This window comes from Procambarus clarkii, chromosome 1, assembly GCF_040958095.1.
Source record: "Procambarus clarkii isolate CNS0578487 chromosome 1, FALCON_Pclarkii_2.0, whole genome shotgun sequence".
NCBI classification, from domain to species: domain Eukaryota; kingdom Metazoa; phylum Arthropoda; class Malacostraca; order Decapoda; family Cambaridae; genus Procambarus; species Procambarus clarkii.
The window spans coordinates 55076265-55098805 of record NC_091150.1 but is presented as its reverse complement, the minus strand read 5'-3'; the positions used below and the strand labels follow the sequence as shown (position 1 = coordinate 55098805).

General features: G+C 47.1%; 1 protein-coding gene across 1 annotated transcript in view; it reads right to left on the bottom strand.

Annotated features, from left to right (window-relative positions):
• Positions 1-14288: 14288 nt before the first annotated feature.
• LOC123748456 (uncharacterized) overlaps positions 14289-22541 on the bottom strand; it is a 154596-nt gene continuing 146343 nt past the window's right edge. Inside the window, 1 exon segment of the mRNA XM_045730859.2 lies at positions 14289-21542. Within this exon segment, the coding sequence (XP_045586815.2) occupies positions 20020-21542 (1523 nt within the window). The 3' untranslated portion in view covers positions 14289-20019.

Below are 22541 nucleotides of genomic sequence, written 5' to 3'. Positions count from 1 at the left end.
TAACGTTCGTCTGATGTGGTTCCTGGAACACCATCACCTCCTCTCCCCTTCTCAATTTGGTTTCCGCAAGTGCCGCAGCACGACAGATGTCCTGGTGAACTTGGAGGTCTATATACGTACTGCTTTTGCTGCGAAGACCTCCGTTGTTGCCGTCCTTTTTGACCTAGAAAAGGCTTACGACACCACTTGGCGTTATCATATCCTATCTCAACTTCATTCTTTTGGCCTTCGTGGTCATCTCCCTCTCTTTCTCCGCAGCTTCCTCTCTCGTCGTTCCTTTCGGGTGCGCCTTGGTACCGCTCTCTCTCCCTCTTTTCAGCAATACGAAGGTGTGCCCCAGGGTAGTGTTCTGAGCACTACTCTTTTTCTGGTTGCCCTCAATGGTCTTCTTTCCTCTCTTCCTTCTGGTGTCTTCTCCGCTCTCTATGTCGATGATCTTACCCTTTGTTGTCAGGGTGATGATTCGCCTCTCCTTCAACGCCGGCTTCAACTTGCGATTGATGCCGTGTCGTCTTGGGCCACAGGTCATGGCTTCAAGTTCTCTACTTCTAAGACTTGTGCCATGACTTTTACGCGGAAACGGGTTGTTCTTCGTCCCTCTTTGTCACTTTATGGTCATCCCCTTGAATACAAAGATTCCGCGAAGCTTTTGGGGTTATTCCTTGACACTCGTTTGTCTTGGTCTCCCCATATCTCTTACCTCCGTGTTGAGTGCTCTAAGGCCCTTACCCTCCTTCGGGTCTTGTCCCATACTTCTTGGGGGGCAGATAGGCGCACTCTCCTTGCTTTACATTCCTCTCTCGTCCTGTCTAAGCTCGATTATGGTTGCCCTGCTTACTCGTCTGCTTCTCCTTCTACTCTTCGCCGTCTTGATGCTTTGCACCATGCTGGGTTGCGCCTCAGTTCTAGTGCCTTTCGTTCGACTCCCGTCCTTAGCTTGTATGTTGACACTGGCTTCCTGTCTCTCCAGGACCGCCGTGATCGCTACTGTCTTCGCTATCTTGCGCGGTCCTTGCAACATCCTTCCTCTCGTCTCTGTCGTGCTTTAACTTTTACCCCTCCTGCGGTTCCTGTTCCTCTTCACCACCTCCCTCTTTCTGTCCGGTTATCTCGCCTGCAGGATTCTCTTTCCGTTCGTATTTCTGATGTTTCTCCTCGTGTTGTTCCTTCTTTGCCCCCGTGGAGGGTCCCTCTTCCGCGGTTTTGTACATCCTTGACTCGTATCACTAAAGCTTTTACCCCTCCTACAGTTCTAAAACGCCTTTTCCTCGAGCACTTTTCTTCTCACTCCCGCTCCGTTTCTGTCTTCACCGATGGGTCTAAGTCAGCGGACGGTGTTGGCTACTCTGTTGTTTTTCCTGATCGCACTTATATGTGTCGCTTGCCTCCGGAGACTAGCATCTTTACAGCGGAACTTTATGCTATTCTCTATGCTCTTCGTCTCCTGCTTTCTCGTTGTCAGTCTTCCTTTGTGGTTGTTGTTGACTCTCGTAGTGCCCTCATGGCTCTCGGGTGCTTTAATCCAGTTCATCCGGTAGTTGTCGAGATCCAGCATTGGCTGTTTCTCGTTCACAGTAAATTTAAGTCGGTTGAGTTTTGTTGGGTTCCCAGCCATATTGGCGTGTCTTTAAATGAGCGTGCGGATGCTGCCGCTAAGGAAGCTGTCCGCTCTTGTCCCATCTCTCGTAAAGGCATTCCGTATTCCGACTTTTACCCGGTTATCCATTCCTCAGTCCTTACCCGTTGGCAGGCTTCTTGGTTGTCTGTTACTGGTAACAAGCTACGTACTCTTAAATGTTGTGTTTCCTCGTGGCCGTCCTCCTTCCACCGTAACCGGCGGTGGGAAACAGCTCTAGCGAGGTTGCGTATTGGCCATACTCGCTTAACCCATGGTCACTTGATGGAGCGCCGCCCTGCTCCTTATTGTCCTAGTTGCATTGTCCCTCTTACGGTCGTGCATGTCCTTCTTGAATGTCCTGACTTCCAGGACGAGCGTGTGTCTTGCTTTCCGACCGCCCCTCGCGGTCACCTATCCCTCGATAGAATTGTTGGTGACTCGGATACTTTTGATATCGTTCGCCTTATGCGTTTTTGTTCTCGTATTGGCATCCTTGGTGATATTTAGCGCCCTCTGATTATTTTGCGTATTTGATGGTGCTACATAGCCTTCCCGGTTTGGTGCCTTCTTTTGATAATTACTTACTTGTCTGTAACATGTTTATATTGCAAATAGACATGTTATCTTGAGTGACCTTGCAAGAATGAATATTGGTGGTCGGCTTCTTTGTTGGATCAGGGGTTACTTATCCAACAGGAAGTCATCTGTATTTTTCCAGGGGCATAGGAGTGTAACAAGAGACTTTGAACTAGGTACCCCGCAGGGTGGTGTCCTCAGTCCTACCTTATTTAATATCTTAATAAACACGCTGTTAAACTCTATACCGAGCAAACCCAACGTCCACATCATTAGCTATGCTGATGATATAATGATACACACCACTGGGTATGCTGATGATATAATGATACACACCACTGGGTATGCTAACACGCAGAACACTCTTAACTCTGTATTAGACTCATGTCAGGACCTAGGGTTAGTCATCTCAGCAGAGAAAACAAAGATACACAATCGGCGCCCACCCAGGCAGGGAGGAGCTGTTCGCAAGATGCAACTGTCTGATGGCTCCCAGCTTGACTATGTAAACAGATTCAAATACCTTGGCCTTGAGGTGGCACTGTATGGTCCTGTTGTATTCAGACTCTGTCGTCAGTATAAAGAGAGGCTCCGAGCTCTCAAGGCTGTTGCAGGTTATCACTCAGGCTATGGTGCCAATGTCAGAATTGTCAAAATGATGTACCTTGCATACATCAGATCTTTAGTGGATTATGTTGCACCTCTGCTTGCTTTGATGCCTGAAAGAAAGTTTGGAGGGTTTGAAAAATTGCAGAACGAAGCCTTGAAGATAATCCTTGGGTGCCCTCGTACCACAAAGATACTTAATATGAGAAAGGAACTTAATATTCTGAGCGTTGTTGATCGTGTTACTGAAATTAACTGTCAAATTGGTATAAAAATGCTTAGGCTAACTCATCCTAATCCTTGCACAGAATCCCTCCAGAATTTCTTTATTGAAGATCAGCATTGTTCCAAATGGATAACATAAACTGGAACTCGACTCAGAATGTATCAGGTTCATGATTTGTACCAAGAGAAACAACAACGGCACTTTCCTGCACCGTGGGAGGTTACACCCTTTCCAGTTTTAATCCCTCCCTTTCCACCCAAGAAGCAAATTAGAGATCAGCCCAAGCTTCGTCTTGAGGCAAAGCTCAACGCCTTAAGCCATATTGATGCTCTGTCCACAGAGCATTCTCTCTCTCAAATCATATACACTGATGGTTCCCTACACCGCACCACGGGTGCAGCTGGAAGTTCAGTTGTTCTGACAATGGGCGATGGCCTATACTTTGAGTGGGGAGTCCGTATAAACAATTGGGCCTCTACCCTTCAGACCGAACTATTTGCCTTGATCCTTGCACTGAAATGTGTACAAGTCTCCAAACTTGATACATTAATTGTAAGTGACTCCTTATCATCCTTAAATGCTCTCAACTCTTTAAGACATAACTGTAACATGCTCGTGTCCGAAGCTAGACACAAATACAACAAAATTATTAAGGATGGTAACAGAGTCCATTTCATGTGGTCTCCATCTCATGTTGGCCTCCGAATGCATGATAGAGCTGATAAGTTAGCCAAAGAATCTGCCTTTAAAGGAGCCGTTGAGTGTAACCTTGGATTGTCAATGAGCAATCTGAGAGTAGCAGTGCACCGAGAACTTCAACAAGATCTTGTAGATCTGAGGCAAAGTGAAATTGACACCAGTAATTCCATCTATCATCATACTATCATGCAAGAGGAGCCACACATCTATGGATCATCCAATAAAATCAGCAGACTTCTAGATGTTACTACGGCTCGGCTTAGACTCTGTTACAAGTATCTCTGGGAATTCTCATTATCTGCTGATGGAGACCTGACCAAATGTAAACTGTGTCAACAAAATTATTCGCACACCCTCCGTCACTATGTGATGGAGTGCGAAAAGATACGTGAATTTAGAGAGAATTCTATAACCAATGTTCCAGCGATGTGTCAATATTTCACTCAAAATGCTCTGCTACCAGAAATTTTAGCCAAATATCCCCAGTTTGCTAACTGTAGGTAGTAACTAAGTGATTGTAACCTATCCACCGCTGCCCACTGGATGGGGGGCGGTGTGCAGGACAAACATAAATTTTGACACTAGCTCTCCACATATGTCAGTTGCTTAATTTAGAACCTGTAATTGAGGTCGATCTCGAACCCATTGTTGATGTGACGACTTATATTGAATTTTGTAACTAGCTCATCAAGATTGTAACTTGCTTAGCTAAATGAATTGTGGGGTTCAGTCCCTGAGCCCATTATGTGCCTCTGTAACCCTTTCCACTACCGCCCACAAGATGGGTATGGGGTGCATAATAAATGAACTAAACTAAACTAACGCTATGCGTACTAGTGGCTTTAGGTATTTTATGTACTAGCTCTATCTTTAAATCCAACATTATGTTTGTAACTCATATTCAGTGCATGTACCTTTACCTGAATAAAACAATCTAAATAGAGGACATGCTACTAATAAGTTGACCAGACCACACACTAGAAGGTGAAGGGACGACGACGTTTCGGTCCGTCCTGGACCATTCTCAAGTCCACCGACTTGAGAATGGTCCAGGACGGACCGAAAAGTCGTCGTCCCTTCACCTTCTAGTGAGTGTGGTCTGGTCAACTTACTTTAGCCACGTTATTGTGACTCATCGCCTTCACGCTACTAATAAGTTTTTATAGTTTACCCTAAATAATTTTCTCTAACTAATTTATAGAAGAAAACGGTAATATTTATGCTAAACTATTATTTACTTCGTGCACCCGTTCTGCGAATCTAAGTTTTAAAGTTGTACTCGCCTAGTTGAGCTTCCGGGGGGATGGGGTCGAGCTTCGGCTCTTTAGTCGCGCCTCTCAACCGTCAGTCTCCTGGTGTGCAAGTTATCAAGAATATTGATATCCATCATATCTACATTTGAAACTGTATGGAGTCAGCCTCCACCATATCACTAATACATTCCACTTACGCATTAACTACTCTGACACTGAACAAGCAGTTTCCAATGTAGTGTTAGTTCTAACGCGATTAACCTAATGTGTGTCAGGTTCATCGCGGTTACCCAATGAGTTACTGTCCAGCTCAAGCGGCATTTAACAGACTGACGCTCACATTCAACCGCATTACACGTGCCACGCCAATAAAATAATATAATACCGATTTGGTGGTGTCGGGGATGTCGTTAGTGAATATATTACCGCTGGAGATATAGTATTTACGCGTGGCGATAGACTACATGACTAGATCCACTTCTTATAAGTTTTCATCTACCTATACGTACAGTTCCTGATTTACCCGAGGGCCTCTAACCGTGGTGATTTGACGAAGATTGGAAGGTTGCAGCTTGTCGAAGGCCCCCTCCCCCCTCCATTTGCCAAGAGTTTTCTCCCAATGGTTACACGAAATGTTATTAGAGAAGGGGGGGGGGAGGAAGGGGAAGGAAAAAGAATTATCAGGGGAAATTAATTCTTTAAGCTTGACTTCTTGTATATTTAGGGAAGACGACGACACATGGGACGGCAGCATCGCGGGTTCTCCAAGGTCGGCCGAGGAACCCTTCAGCGTCTTCATACGATGGACGTGTTAGAAGCAATAGGTGTGGCGATGTATCCGTATCTTTGTATGTCGCAAAAGTTTAGTTCTGGAAGAAAGTTCAGGAGGTGCTCTCTGATGCCCCAATTATGACTGCTGGAAATGGTGGAAATCTATCAGGCGGAGAAGGTGGCGGGGCGCTGCGTGGCCGTAGTGCACGATCCGGAAGCAGGTCAGGGCTGTGTCCAAGATGCTAGAGTAGTTTTTTTATTATTATTATTTTCTACCACAGACGTGGCCACACATTTACAATGCTAACCAGCATATATACATTTTCTTCCGTCTTCCATGGACAGGGTTAGAGATGTGTTAAACATATAGTTCAGGGGTTTATTGAACAATCAACAACAGAAGGCGACTCGGTGTTTTTAAAATGCTAAGCTAACCTACATACGTAAATACATAGATACACAGATTTACGTATACCCTACATAAAGTGTTCGATGTGTCTTTTACATAGAGCAGTGCCATTACATAGTTCGCCAGAGCGTGCACGAGCTAGTCCACCGCCTGTCTATACCTCCTTGTCCAACAACACGATAAAAAAAAAATATTCAATGGTTACCAGCACACTGGAATACTCCATAATGTAATATTCTAGGAATCAACAAAAGCAATGCACCTTAAACACACAGTTTAGTTTAGTTCATTTATTATGCACCCCATACCCATCTTGTGGGCGGTAGTGGAAAGGGTTACAGAGGCACATAACAGGCTCAGGGACTGAACCCCACAATCCATCAACCTATATTGAGTATTGGTTGATGTGTATTAATGTTCAGTATATTACAATATTCATTTAGAATATTTGATAGAAATTTCTGTATTGGAAATTTTCTCAGTGCAGATTGGGGTCCTAAAATACTGAATAATACTTCACGTCATAGGGGAAACCAAGTTAAACATATTCCAGAATATAAATATAGACCTGGAAAGTTCGTAGACACACACAGGGCACATAATCTGAGCAATAGCTAACAGGCTGAACCAAGTCTGGAAAATACTAAACTAGCAGCACAAAACTGTAAATGTAGAGAACAGAGCGGCATTGCAGTTTATTTCCAACTACTGTCAGACAGTGTCACCCTGGTTTCGGCCCGGCCGCCAGGGGGTGCGGTGGTGCCCACCTGTCCTTCAGTAGTCGCTCGGCGTGCGTGGTGGTTGGACGCTCGTCGTTGTTGACGTGGCTTGCGTGATGGGGGTATCCCTTCCCCCTGTTTTGCGGGCTCGTTCGGTGTGCTTGGAATTTACTGGACAGGCCGATTATCCTGCCATGGAATTAGTTTTGTATGACATGCTGCGTATTTCCGTCGCTGCGATCTATGGGGTGGAAGTGGTATCCTCGCATCACCGGACTATTGTGAAGTTTGCGGAGGAGGAAGACTACCGGGTGTTTTTTACAACGTTACGAGGGGCAGTCCTTACCCATGCCGGTCGCTGCTGGTACGGTGACTGTTTCCAACCAGAGTGGTGCTCTCACTTTTGTCAGCATTCATGGTGTGTCCCTGGAGTTCCTGGAGGAGCTGCTGCAGAGGTGTTTTGGGCGGTTTGGAACCGTCATGAGTGTGAGGATTAATATGGTTTCCTCCGGGAAACTTAAGGGAGTCCGGACTAGTATACGCACTCTGGGGATGTGACTGCGATCGGACATCCCGTCCTCGGTGCGTCTCATGGGATATTACATACTCATTTACTACTACTGTCAACTTCGCACCTGCTTTTGCTGTGGTTTGTTGGGTCTGCTGGCTGCTCGGCGGATGTCGTCGCTCCTATGAATCTTTTTCGTGAAGAATATTTCCTGCCGCTAGCTGTGAAGACGGACCCGGTGGGTGAGGTTGTGGACGAGCCTGTGGCTGCTGTGTCGCATCCTGTGTCGGACGGTGCACCTGATATTGGTGGGACTTGTGTTCCCGAGGTTGTGCCGTCCTCGGTTGGGTATGCTGTTCCTGATGGCATTCCTGGTGCTGCTGTGGTTCCCCAGGATGCTTCCGCTCCGTCTCCACCGTCTTCAGCTTCTCAGTCCTCTGCGCCGGACCCTCTGCCTTCTCCTGTGGCTCCTGTCTCTCCATCTCGGCTGTGCTGGGAGGTGGTGTGGGAGCGGAGCCTCCTGCAGTGTTGGGGCCGGTTCCCCATGTCGTTGAGGCTCCTTACAACTATGTCGTACAACTATGCGCCCCCCCCCACTCCCTGCGTTATCCATGCTCCAGGTTCCGTCTCCGGCTCTGGCGATGTGCAGCCGAGTCCCAAGCGCTCGCGGCGTTACACTTCTGCCTGGGCCGATGTGGGTGAATTTGACGACTGTGGGACTACAGATTTCGATGGGGTGGTACCTGGGGCGGCGGTGTCTACTACGACAGTAGTAGCGGAGGTTAATTTGCCTGCTGCTGCCGCCGGTGACCGTATCTCCAAGTTAACCTCTATTTTTTCTCCTGCAGGGGGTTCCTCTTCCTGTGGTGGCGGTGAGGATGCTGGTGCAGGCCGGAGCCTTGTGATGGTCCTAAAGAAGGACCATCACAAGGTCTTCAGGACGCCGTGGGAGGTCTGTACCGGTGCCCGTACCTGTGGATGTTGTTCCGGCGGAGGACCATGTGGTGTTACCCACTGACGTGTCACCTCCCGTGTTGCCGCCCTTGTCCAGGGGTGCGGTTACCTGGTAGACGGGTGCTGTGCCTGGTGCTGGTCTTCGGCCTGCTGAAAATCTGGCTGCTGTTCTAACTGCTGACCGATTGCCGGTTTTGTGGGAGGGGATGGCACCGCTTTCCGTGTGCCCGTCTACTATTTGGGTCCCCTGTGTGCATGCCTTCGTGTCCGAGGTTCAGGATCTTATGGCGCACCCTCGTAAGCGTTATCGTCGTGGTGAGCATACGGAGGTGTGGCTTCGCTGGGAGGCATACTGTATAAGTTTCCGGTAGCGGAATTTCCGGACAAACACTCCTAAGGGTGGCTTGTGTTGCTTCGCCTCCCCTTACTGTGTTTGTTGTGGGCCTCGGCCTGTGGCAGTGTCTTTGTTTAACTTTGTGTTTTGTGTATTTTTCTGTTTTATATTCCCGGCTCCTGTGTGTGCCGGTGTTTTCTCTGTATACTGTACTCTGTGTGTGTACTGTACTCCCTGGTTCCTGTGTGTTCCGGTTCTGTATGCGTGTGGCCCTTCTGGCTTGGTTTGTCCTTTTTGCATCGTGTATTCGATGTGTGTGTGTGTCCTTTTGTGCCATATGGCTGGTTTTGTGTATTGTCTTTGTGATGTGTTTTTGTGTCCTGTGTCCTGATTATTGTTTTGCGCTTGTCATCGTATTGGCATCCTTGGTGATATTTAGCGCCCTCTGATTATTCGGCGCATTTGATGGTGCTACATAGCCTTCACGGTTTGGTGCCTTCTTTTGATAATTACTTACTTGCGCTTGTCATGTTCTTTTGTTATTGTTTTGTAGAACTTTCAGGTCTGTGGTTTTGTGCTTTTTTATCGTTTTATTTTTTATGTACGAATTTTTCCTCTTTTTTTGTTCGCCTACTTTGCATGTAAACATAAATAAATAAAAAACTATTGTCAAGTTGCAGAGATTATATCTTGGAAGTGTATCAATATTTCAGCACATTAGGAGGAAACTGTGCCGCCACGTCATGCAACAAGTCGAAGGCCTCGATATATCACAGTCCACCAACAAATCGGGGAACGTCACAAAAGTACACACTAATGAAGACGGCCGTGGCTGAGTTGTTAGTTCTCACGCAATTAAAAATTGTTCTGACTAGATATAAAAAGACGTAACGATTGCAAAAGAAACGTAAGCAATTATTCCACGCAATCTTACTTGAGCGGGGTGGCTTAAGATTCATCAATCCATCAAATCCAGGCCATCAACACAACACGCATCCATCACCGCCGATAGCTATGGTTGCCCAAGCACACGATATTATCCATCACCGAGACGCTGTTTAGCAGCCCCCGTGGCGCAGTGGTAACACTCGCCCCGCTCTTCGCGTGCGATTTGGCCTTTGTTTCGAATCCTGACTGGGGAGGATTGACTAGGCGTTAATCCTTAACTGCATGCCTCTGTTCACCCATCAGTGATTATGTATCTGGTTGTTGAAAGATTGGCGGGTCGCTCGTATGTCAGGGGAAACTAGTGGGTAAGGCTTACCATCAGTTATGGGAAGGGAAAGCTCTCAGCCTGCTAACAGAAGTCATCAGTCGTCTGATTCTGTACCCAACTGTAAAAAGCTGATGTGGCAGGCACCAGACAACGGACTGTAACACTAATGAGACCCGTCCTGTGCTCCCAGTGTGTGTGCTTGGAGTCCTCAAATTGTGCGGTCTCAACTGGTAGTTGGGTTAGTAACGTCAAGACTTGATAGCATTAGTCTTGCGGGTACCCTGCTCTTTGTTCTCTTGTTAAAGTCGCCTCCACATAAACTAACAGTTGCATAACATATTTATTAGTAAATTAATATATTGTCAAACGAAGTAGACGAGCCGAGTTACCTCCCATGTGCCAGCGACATATCAGCAACAGCCAAATTTCGCACTAGTCTGAATTTTGGCAAAAATCAACAAATTCATACATTACCTCATTAAGTATAGGAATGAAGAGATGGTGTCAGATGGTTGTAGGTTATGTATTCACGTCTCTCATTATAATGAGTAGTGAGGGCGCGCACGCCAGCTGATGGGTTACAACACACAAATACACACTGAACTGGACGATCAACTTCCTGTGACGGGGTGGACTGCTGGCTGTCGTGGAGGGTGGACGTGTTCACTGCTCTCTCCGGCAGTTGGTGGTTGTTTGCCAGTTTTGGCCGTTTGGGGGCGTGTGTCTCTGCCCGCCTGTGCTGACGTGGAGTTCACGATGGGGGTCCCCCTCCCCCCTGTACTGCGGGCTCAGTCTGTGGGCCTCGAATTTTCCGGCCAAGCTGGGCACCTAGAGATAGCGCTGGTGTGTGAGTTGCTTCATATCCCTGTGATAAACATTTATGGAGTCGAGCTGGTGACGGCACGTCGAGCGATAGTGAAGTTCACAGAAGAATTGGCATATCGCGACTTTCTCCGTCGATACGAGGGGCGGACATTACTCCTGCCGGATGGTGCGGGCACTGTGTCACTCTCTGATTGGAGTGGTGCCCTCACTTACGTCAGTGTGCATGGAGCTCCATTGGAGTTTCCGGAGGATCTGCTACGGCGGTACTTCGGCCGGCTTGGCGCAGTGGTTAGTGTGCGGGTGAACGTGGTGTCTTCCAGTCCACTTAAGGGTGTGAGGACTAACATTCGCACCCTGGGCATGAGGGCTCCGGGAAGATATTCTGTCCTCTGCGTCTTCTGGGTTACAACGTTCGGGTGTTTTACGCCCGCCAGCCTCGAACGTGTTATCGTTGTGGCCTCTTGGGCCATCAGGCTGCTGACTGTTCTGCGCCTGCCGTTGCACCCGTGAACCTCTTCAGTAAGGAGGATTTTCCGCCGCTTCCTGTGGAGGAGGATTCGGTGGCTGTGGACGTCTCTTCAGCCGCGGATGTGCCCCCTGTGTCGCCTGTTGCGCCGCCTGTTGTTGTTGTCGCCTTTCCTCAAGAGGTTGTGTCGTCGCATGGTGATCGTCCTGCTCCGACTAGTGTCCCTGGGGTTCTTCAGACTGCCTTCTGCTCGAATCTCCCATCTTCCAGTTCGTCCTCTGCTGCGTCTGACCCTGTCCCTGCACCCTCGCCGTCTGTTCCGGCTGTGCTGGGTGATGGGGCGGATCCGGCGCTTCCTTCTGTGCCTGGCCTGGTGCCCCATGTGGTTGAGGAGGCTGCCGTTCTGCGACGTGCATCGGTTCGCCCGGCTTGTGTTGCGCGTGTCTCTGAGTCAGCCTCCGGGTCTGATGATGTGCGGCCAGAGCCTAAGCGTTCCCGGCGTTCGTCTTCAGCGTGGGTTGACGTTGGTGACTTCGACGCTTGGGGATCTGCCGGCGACGGAGGGGTGGCTTCGGTTGCGTTGCATACTACGGTGACGGCGGAGGTGCATTTGCTTGAGGATGCCAGTGCCGGTGTTTCGGCCTCCACTTCAGATATGGTGTCGGCGGTTCCTGCTTCGGGTGCGTCGCCTGCCTCGGATGGCTCCGGTTCTTCGTGGGGGGTGGTTCCCCCTGCTGAGGTTCGTGGTGAGTAGGGTGGCCTGGTGATGATGTTGAAAAAGGCTGCGCGCTCTGGGGGTTCTGTACCCCCTTCCTCGGTCCCCGTTTCATCGGCTGCGGTCTCGATGCCTCTTCCGTCTCCGGCCATCTCTTCAGTGTCTCCTGCGGTCTCGGTGGAGGTGTTACCATCTCGTCGATTGTCCCCTGCTCCTGTGTGTACGGCGACGTGGCCGTCTCGGCAGCCCTCGTACGCTTCATCGGTGTCGTCTGCTACCTCGAAGGACGTGGTTTGCGCTTCCCAGCCTCGTTATGCGACTTGCGTCGGTGAGCTTAAGGAGTGGCCGTTTCCACCTGATCTGGAGGTTCCCGAGTTTATGAGTGACCCACGGCGGCAGGGGAATCGTCCCCCTACCGACAGGGAATATTTGATTTGGGAGGCCTACAAGCGAAGGTATCCTTGGGCTTCGGAGACGTTTGGTCCTGTCTCTGAGAAATGTATTCCTCACTCATGATTCCTTTGTGTATTGTGTGTTGTGGGTTGTTTCCATTTGTGTGCTTGGTTGTGGGGTGCGGGTCGAGTGTGTGTGTGAGTGGGTGGGGCGGGTTTGTTTCCCGGTTCCTGCGTGCTCCGGTTTGTGGTTGTGGGTTTATTTGTGTGGCTTGTGTGTGTGTGTGTGTGTGTGTGTGTGTGTGTGTGTGTGTGTGTGTGTGTGTGTGTGTGTGTGTGTGTGTCCGGTTCCTGTGCGGTCCGGGGTTTGGTTAGTGTGTGTGTCTGGTTGTGGATGTCATATTCGTATGTTATGCTTTGTGGTTCTATGTTTTTATGATGCTGTTTGTGCGCTTGTTTGTGTTGTGTTGAGTGCCCTTCAGGCTGTTGGCGTGACCCGGTCTGGGGTTATGCTTTTTGTCGTGTTTTGCCATTGTGCTTTTCTTTTTGTTTGTTGTATGCTTGTATTCCTTTGTTGTTATTATTATTATTATTATTATTATTATTATTATTATTATTTTCGTTTTGTGTTGGTGCCTCTCCGTGTGTGTTTGCGGTGCTGGTAGCCTTGTTCTGTATATTTAATGTTTTGGTGTGTTATTTCTGTATTGTATTCCGCTGTGTTTAACTTGTTGTATTTTGTTTGTAAATATTGTTGTTTTGTGGTCGGCGTTTTTGTGTTTAGTACATTTGTTCCTTTATGTTTTTGCACGTTTGTGCTTTGTCATTTTGTTCTGTTCTATGTTGTATTTGTTTCCTTTTATTGTACTTATAAGCATGCTTGCATGTAAAAATAAAAAATAAAGAAAAAAAACTTCCTGTGACGGAGGGTAGTTGACTGTAGACTCGTCTCCCCACCTTCCTGAAGGTAAACAGTGGGTCGCGCTCGCCCCGCAGCGACAACTAGCGGATCGTCTCCCCACCTTCCTGAAGGTAAACAGTGGGTCGCGCTCGCCCCGCAGCGACAACTAGCGGATCGTCTCCCCACCTTCCTGAAGGTAAACAGTGGGTCGCGCTCGCCCCGCAGCGACAACTAGCGGATCGTCTCCCCACCTTCCTGAAGGTAAACAGTGGGTCGCGCTCGCCCCGCAGCGACAACTAGCGGAACACCAATAACCTATTCAGCATCGATCAGTCACGGTAAAGGATACGGATCACTGGTGTTCCTGGCAAGGGCTCCCAGTTCTTGGTCTACTGAATATACATCAATGCTGACATGGTGTCGTAAATCACGACACTCGACTCGTGGCACTCTGAGAACGTCACGTCTAAAGGAACAATTCTCAAAATGGACCTCGATTAAATTTGGTTCCGTCGGATGATGTTGGCACGAAATTCATGTTGCAATCCGTTCTCGCACTTGCTTATAGTCAATATCTTCTTATGAATTGCCGTGCTAGGCCGTGCTAAGCAATTAATTGCATTGCTTAGCACGGCCGGCGTTCGGTCTCTGATAAACCGAACGCTGGCCATACTATCGAACGGGGCCCACACTCTGATAAAGAGGATGGGCCCCGTTCCTTCACTCTGCTCACCCCCCCCCCCCCGGGCTCCTTATCACTACATCCCTCCCGAGGGCTATGTTCTCATGCAGGCTTCTCACTTCCTCATAATTATCATACATATTTTAGCAATTTAAGGTTAGAAACCCCTCGCGGATTCCTAAGGCATGTATTGCTACTGGTCAATGCCTTCCTGTGCCTGAAAAGTTTCTAGACAAGACTAATAACATTTGTTCAAGCGTTCAGTAGTTGTTTTAGATTTAGCTGGTCAGAACGAAGTGTCCATGTAGCACGGGCTATGGTGAGCCCGTAAGTGTTCAGTAGTGTTCTGGTGCAATTGAACCAATTTATTTTATTATTAAGAGGCGGCCAATGTGGGTGGGGAATAAAGAACAATGAGTTTTCTATTTACATTTACTGTTTTGTATGTTATTTATCTACAAATGTATAAATTTAACCTAGAAATAGTCCAACATTTCAACAAGCAGATGACTGTACAGGTGAGAGCTGGAGCTTCACGGACCTCACAGTCTGATTGATCACTACAAACTTCTCCAACCTGCCCGAATGCCTTGACATTTGTATATAAGTAAATTATGTTCGAATCTAATTAAAAAAATGTCTTTTTAAATAATATCATAACACTTAAATAATATTTTAACATTTACATAATAATTTAACATTTACAATAATACTGTTACATTTACAAAATGGCATAAATAGCGTAAAATATATTAATATTGCACAACAGAAATAAAAACAAAATTAATTAACATGTTCACGTTAAATATTTGATAATGTGTAGCACAAAGGCCCGCAGGTCCCCAAGAGACGCTCCAAACATACACGCACCAACTTGCTGCAGTATATATATGAACTTCTTCAAACGATCTCTTCTCAAACATGAACTCCTTATTTATATTTATTAAACACTGTATGAACATTGGGGAAACTTTCCAATCAAATGTTATATAGTGTGACCGACGGCTCACTGTGGCTTCGAAGCCCATTAAGCTGCTTAATTATGGTAAACAAAGCCGCCAAAGAATGAGAACAAAATCACAAAATTGGAGTTTGGTCAGTTCTTGCGTAACTGCTTGATGAGATCGCCTTCCCCCCCTCCCTCTCCCTGGGCAGTACAGTAATTAACCTGAACACATTCTGGGTCAATGATGTACCTGGCATTTACCCTCCGTGCTGATTGACGGTGACTTTCTCACCTGTTTATTAATTTGTCCAGTGGTACACATGGTACACTGGTACACATGACACGTGTGGTACACTGGTACACATGACACGTGTGGTACATATGACACGTGTGGTACACATGACACGTGTGGTACACTGGTACACATGACACGTGTGGTACACTGGTACACATGACACGTGTGGTACACTGGTACACATGACACGTGTGGTACACTGGTACACATGACACGTGTGGTACACTGGTACACATGACACGTGTGGTACACTGGTACACATGACACGTGTGGTACACTGGTACACATGACACGTGTGGTACACTGGTACACATGACACGTGTGGTACACTGGTACACATGACACGTGTGGTACACTGGCACACATGACACGTGTGGGACACTGGTACACATGACACGTGTGGTACACTGGTACACATGACACGTGTGGGACACTGGCACACATGACACGTGTGGGACACTGGTACACATGACACGTGTGGTACACTGGTACACATGGTACATTGTGTGTACACAAGGTACACTGTGTGTACACATGGTACATTTGGCACACTGGTGTACATTTGGCACACTGGTGTACACATGGTACACTGGTGTACACATGGTACACTGGTGTACACATGGTACATTTGGCACACTGGTGTACATTTGGCACACTGGTGTACACATGGTACACTGGTGTACACATGGTACACTGGTGTACACATGGTACACTGGTGTACACATGGCACACTGGTGTACACATGGTACACTTGGCACACTGGTGTACACATGGTACACTAGGCACACTGGTGTACACATGGTACACATGGCACACTGGTGTACACATGGTACACTGTTCGTTGTTATCACATACGGGACTGGAGATAACACTCAAGATCACCTCAGATAGGGAAGTCTAACCCTGGGAAGGGGGGAGGAGGGTAAACCTGGGGGCGAGGGGGAAGAGGGTAAACCTGAAGCGAAGGGGGGGGGGAAGGTGGTAAACCCAGGGGGGCAGCGGGTGTTTCTGGGGTATACTGGGGGGGGGGATGTAAACTTTTTTCATTACAGAAGTGAACCTCTTACCTGAAATTCGGGAATTAATAGGGGAAAAACTGTGTTACAGTTTTGGGGGGTGCCGGTCGGCCGAGCGGACAGCACACTGGACTTGTGATCCTGTGGTCCTGGGGTCGATCCCAGGCGCCGGCGAGAAACAATGGGCAGAGTTTCTTTCACCCTGTGCCTCTGTTACCTAGCAGTAAAATAGGTACCTGGGTGTTAGTCAGCTGTCACGGGCTGCTTCCTGGGGGTGGAGGCCTGGTCGAGGACCGGGCCGCGGGGACACTAAAAAGCCCCGAAATCATCTCAAGATAACCAAGATACAGTCAAAGTATGAACACTGATGACCGCCAGCATGTGTTAAGAATGAACACTGTTGAACGCCAACATGTGTTAAGAATGAACACTGATGACCGCCAGCATGTGTTAAGAATGAACACTGATGACCGCCAGCATGTGTTAAGAATGAACACTGATGACCGCCAGCATGTGTTAAGAATGAACACTGATGACCGCCAGCATGTGTTAAGAATGAACACTGATGACCGCCAGCATGTGTTAAGAATGAACACTGATGACCGCCAGCATGTGTTAAGAATGAACACTGATGACCGCCAACATGTGTTAAGAATGAACACTGATGACCGCCAACATGTGTTAAGAATGAACACTGATGACCGCCAACATGTGTTAAGAATGAACACTGATGACCGCCAACATGTGTTAAGAATGAACACTGATGACCGCCAACATGTGTTAAGAATGAACACTGATGACCGCCAACATGTGTTAAAAATGAACACTGATGACCGCCAACATGTGTTAAAAATGAACACTGATGACCGCCAACATGTGTTAAGAATGAACACTGATGACCGCCAACATGTGTTAAAAATGAACACTGATGACCGCCAACATGTGTTAAAAATGAACACTGATGACCGCCAACATGTGTTAAGAATGAACACTGATGACCGCCAACATGTGTTAAGAATGAACACTGTTGAACGCCAACATGTGTTAACAATGAACACTGATGAACGCCAACATGTGTTAACAATGAACACTGATGAACGTCAGCATATATTAACACATTAAGAACAATGATGCAAAGTGACATTTTTCTCAGTATACAAACAGTTATGAATATATTTGATTACGATTATTCCTGAACTTAGAATTAATTATGAGTGACTATAGAATGATGAGTGAACGTAGTATGATAACTTGGAATGGTATGAGAACTTAGAATAACGAGTGATACTTCAGACGGTAGTGGAATGACCCAGTAATATTGACCAAGGAGAACTAGTCAATACAACACGCTTGACCGTGTGTTGGTGTGCCTGGAGGCGGGGCAGTGCCAGCATTGTGGTCAGGCAGTTGATCAATACATGTTGGCATCAGGTTCTGGACTGGTGCTGCTGACATGAGGATGATACAGCCTCCGCCTCAGTGTGTTGATGGGCTCTAGTGTATCTCCACGGCACTCCCTCATTCTACCTCACTCCCTAGTCCCTTCCCTCACTCCCTCTTCCACTCTCTCTCACTCCCAAGTCCCTCCATCACATCTTCCATTATAGCCTTTCCTCTCATGCATTTCGCCCCTTCCCACCTTCTCAATCCTCTCCCTCACAACCTCTCCCCTTTCAATACTGATACAGGCTTTTACAAACACAACCTCACAAAACACACACACACACACACACACACACACACACACACACACACACACACCAAAGTAAGAACGAATACTATCACGAAAACAAAAGAGTGGATTAAACAGCTCTCATTCTCCACAAAAGTGGTGAGCATTGACCCTCAAGGTGTACGACTTGCACTCTCAACATAGAGCGATCTGAAACAGCAAGATTTTATGGATGAAATTGTTCCAGAATTTTGCAGGTGATTCTCCTAAATGTTCCACCAGGAAAGAGAGTTGTTTCCAGACTGTCTCCCCCTTTCCACCACCACCCCAACCTACTATCCCTTGCGTCCCATTCCAGACGCCACCAGCCTCTGCGTTCCGCCCCAGATACTATCACCAAGACGGCAGCTGTTTCTGCCTCCCAGCCACGAAGTCACGTACTTCGGGGGGCCCCAAGCCCACACGCTATAGGCCCCTAGGAGGCCACGTGAACGCGTCACGCTAGCCGACAGGTGTTCTAGCAACACGCTGAGCGTAAAACACCTGTGCTCCAGCCCCCTCTCTTTTATTTTTTTATTCTCATCTGTTATCACTCTCGTTATTACTGCTGTTGTTAAAGCATCGCTATTTCTTTCACAATGTTTGTACTGTGGCTCTAAGAAAATTTCAAGACAAACAGGGTTGGATATACAGGAAGATTCTACACCCTCTACAACATAAATGCTATGTATATTCAATGAATAATTATACTTTAATATAGCACATAAATAACAGAATTAAATATGACTAGCTGCTTCACAAAGCATCGGAATGTTTGTTGGCAATACAAAAATATTTCCTAAATCAAAATTCCCTCTTCATGCAAGGAGAAGTTTAACCTCCACCGAAGTGGAACTGACTACCTCTGGAACGCAAGTCTGTCTTCAACTCAATGGTGTGTAATGATGTAAATTCACAATTAAATCTTAAACTATGATATCGAGCTGCAAATGATCCATTACAGTCAACGATCTCGACTGAGATTAAAATGTCATTGAAGTTCTTGATAGACTTTCTTGGTGACATTGGTCTGAACACTCTTACTAAACGTGTATATTAAGTGCAAATTCCTTTAAAAGCTTTTGACGTGATTGTATATTGATTTATTTGGAATTATTTCTATGGAAAAATCATCAGGAGGGTTTTAACAACGTTTTGAACTCCCCAACCTCTTAAAACTTAACAAGTTTAAGTATCGTCTTATGTAATCTAACACAAGAAAAAAAAGCGTATTGCTGAGAAATTCAGGCATCCACAATCTTTGGATCACGGCCGTATATGCAAATCCCTGCAGAGAACAACATCAGACTAGATACACTTAAGTCCGTGTGAAACATAGTCCGTTCAATAGCCTCCTTCGTCATCATGTTTCGAACTGGTGAGACAAAATTGATTTCTAACTCTGAAAGACTGCTGGTACACCCACTTGGTCCGGCACTTCAAGTCTAACTAGTACTGCTAACTTACTGGACACAAGTGCTCTCTTCATGCTGAAGTGAATTGGAGAAAATATAGTCACATCTCATACAAATACATTATCAGTGAAACTTTCTAGTAAATTTAAGGATTAAAACATATAATCATGTCCTCTACACCAGTTTCGAAATACTGAAATATTTGAGACTCGATTTGCTCCAAAAAAAATTAGCTTAGGGTACGAGAAAAGTATCCTACACAGTGTTTATGTTCTGGAGCCCTAAAGTGAACCAACTAATCAGCACGGAAATTCGACTTGTAACTTGGCTCGCAATTATTAAAATATAACAGGGAGGAAAACACTTTCACACGCATCTAATGCTGCTGAGCACTCCTGACACGTCGTACAGGACTTGTCAATAATGAATCAGTTTAGGGTTCCTCAGTATGTCCTCCTCTACGGCACATTGTTGCCACTGACACAGGAAACCCCAGGGATGAAAGCCTCTCTGGCCTTACGAGGGCACAGGACGGGATGCTTGGACAGATATGATTGGATCATCCGTAAGATGGTAGAGTGGTGTGTACACCCACTACCTGGGAGCCTAGATGGGAAAAATATATCCAGTGAAAGCTCAAACAGGAAATAAATGTGATTCCTCTTCTTCTTTGTACAAAATGCATCTCTACAATAGATGGAAGGCAACACTATAATACATGATCACCTTTATTAACTAATGGAGTTCGAGGAGGGAATTGAAATGACTAAAAAGGCAAGTCCAATTTCCACACTGAGATTGGTCTTTTAAATGTGGTCATCTGATCCAGCTCTTTCCCGCCCACTACGTACATGGCATTCGGGGATTGGGACTTGTACGTCGTTTCCTCCTTCAGGAAAGGATTAACACGAGGCGGTGGCTGCTCTCTTGTGCCCTCTGTGTTCCCTTGTGAGCTTGGGCCAGACGGCTCGTCGGTACCTCGCACTTGTTGACTAGAAGAAAATGTGACTTTGGCGGTGGAAGCTGGTTTGTGTGAGGAGGATGCTCCTTTGGTCCCAGCTGGTTGTTCCTTTGTGCGGGTCTTGCTGAAGTGGGCAGTTTGGTTGTCAAAAGTTACAAAATCTTCGAGTGTTGTTAGAGGAAGATCAAGTGGAGTTCGCCGTTCCATTTCAACGCCGAGTCCAATACCCGAGTCAGGTGGCGTCCGCAGTATCTCTGCAAACTCTTTATGACGGATGCTCTCGAGGTCGAGAGCTCCGGTCCTCCAGTAGTCTTGACTAAGGAGCCCTCCGGTATCTCTTCCAGGGTCAAATCCTACATAGTTGGGGTTGGCAAAACTGCTGACTCCGCTCATGTTGTAGTTGCTAGTGCTATACAGGTTGGTATTGCTACTGAGATTGCTGTCAGTGGTGCAAGAAAATGACATGAGGTTCTCACTGATGCTTGTGTCAGCAGACTGGATGGTGTCGTCGTGATTAAAAGCCAAGCGGCCCTTGATCCCAGCCACCAGGTCACTGGAATCATCCTCCAAGCTAGCCTCGGTTGACCCTTCGGCTGGCAAGACTGTGATGACCTTCACACGGCTGATGAACATCTTGGGCGACTCAGATTCCTCCTCACCGTCCTTTATATCCACGAAATTTGGCACTGAAACAATATCTCTCGTCAAGCCATTTTTTTCTTCATCTTTTTTCTCAATTTTGTCCTTATTCATCACATGAATGCTCTGAGACTTGACAATCTTGCTCCCTAAGCTGTCACAAGTGCTGGCTAACGACTCCTCCACTATGCTCTCCGTGCTGTCGTTACTCAGCATGCTATAGCTGTAATATCGACCCAAGTGCGACAAATTCAACTGTGAAAACTTGGAAATGGACAACTTTAACTGTGCAGCGGGAGCATTTGAACAGTTTTTTTGTATTATTGAACGTAGCCGACTGGGATCCAGATCCTCATCATCATCAGCTTCAACACACTCTTGGCAAGCACACCCTACCTGGCCCCCATCATCCGGGCCCAGGGGCCTCCCCACACCCTCGCTCGTCGACGGCCCATCTCCGGGAGTCAGAGAGTCATCGGGATGAATTCTCCTGGTCCGATACGAGTCATGACTCTGGGAACTGCTGTAGCCGCTGCTGCTGCTGGCGGCGGAGGAGGAGCCCATGCGGGAGGAAGGGGCCTGGAAGCGAGGGCCCTTCATGTGATGTGAAGGGGCTACGAAGGCGCAGAACTGAGACCTGGGCTGAGGCCTGATGCCGGAGAACAGGAGGCGTTCCCAGGTGCACGTGGCTGTGGAGAGAGAGAAAACATTGTTATATCACTCTTAAGTCAGTTCGGAATATGTTGAACTCCGACGTGTGTCTTGGTAGTGGGCATGGGGTTGTATTGGTACTGGGGCACGGGGTGTACTGGGAGTGGGCATGGGGGTGTACTGGGAGTGGGCATGGGGGTGTACTGGGAGTGGGCATGGGGGTGTACTGGGAGTGGGCATGGGTTGTAATGGTACTGGGGCACGGGGGTGTACTGGTAGTGGGACATGGAGTGTACCAGTTGTGTAATATGATGTGTACTGGTTATTTGTAATAGGTCTAGAGACCCAGCCTGAATTCATCACTCCGACTAAGGAGAACTGTCTCCCCCCCCCCCCCCTCCCATTGACTTTACAGTTCACGAGCTCAAGGGGCTATGAGGTCGTGTATGATGATGATAACCATGGGTTGAGGTCGTGTATGATGATGATAACCATGGCTTGAGGTCATCTATGATGAGCTGGTCTTGGTGACGACGCACAGATGACCTCATACGATGTCACAAGTGACATACAATGTCACTTTGTTGCTGGAGTTGCCCGTCCTCTTGACCCTCCACAACGTCAACAAAATGATGTGCTAAATTGCCTGAACCTAACCTACCCAAGGACCCACCAATAGAAAACGGGAACAGCCCGTCAATTCTGTGAACCAATATGATGTGAACCCGTCCTAGTATAGTACATCGCATTTTTTACGTACAAGTCCCCTAAGGCCCCCCAAAAAATCGATGCACTAAAATCATAGCGGTATGCAAAGTTGATGTGATGTCCCGTTTTCTTTTCTTGGATTTTCAGTTATGTTAGGTTTGGATAATTTAGTACATCATTTTGTTGATGTTGTGGAGGGTCAGGAGGACGGAGTGGAGTGTTTTAATTATTATATATATATATATATATATATATATATATATATATATATATATATATATATGTCGTACCTAGTAGCCAGAACGCACTTCTCAGTCTACTATGCAAGG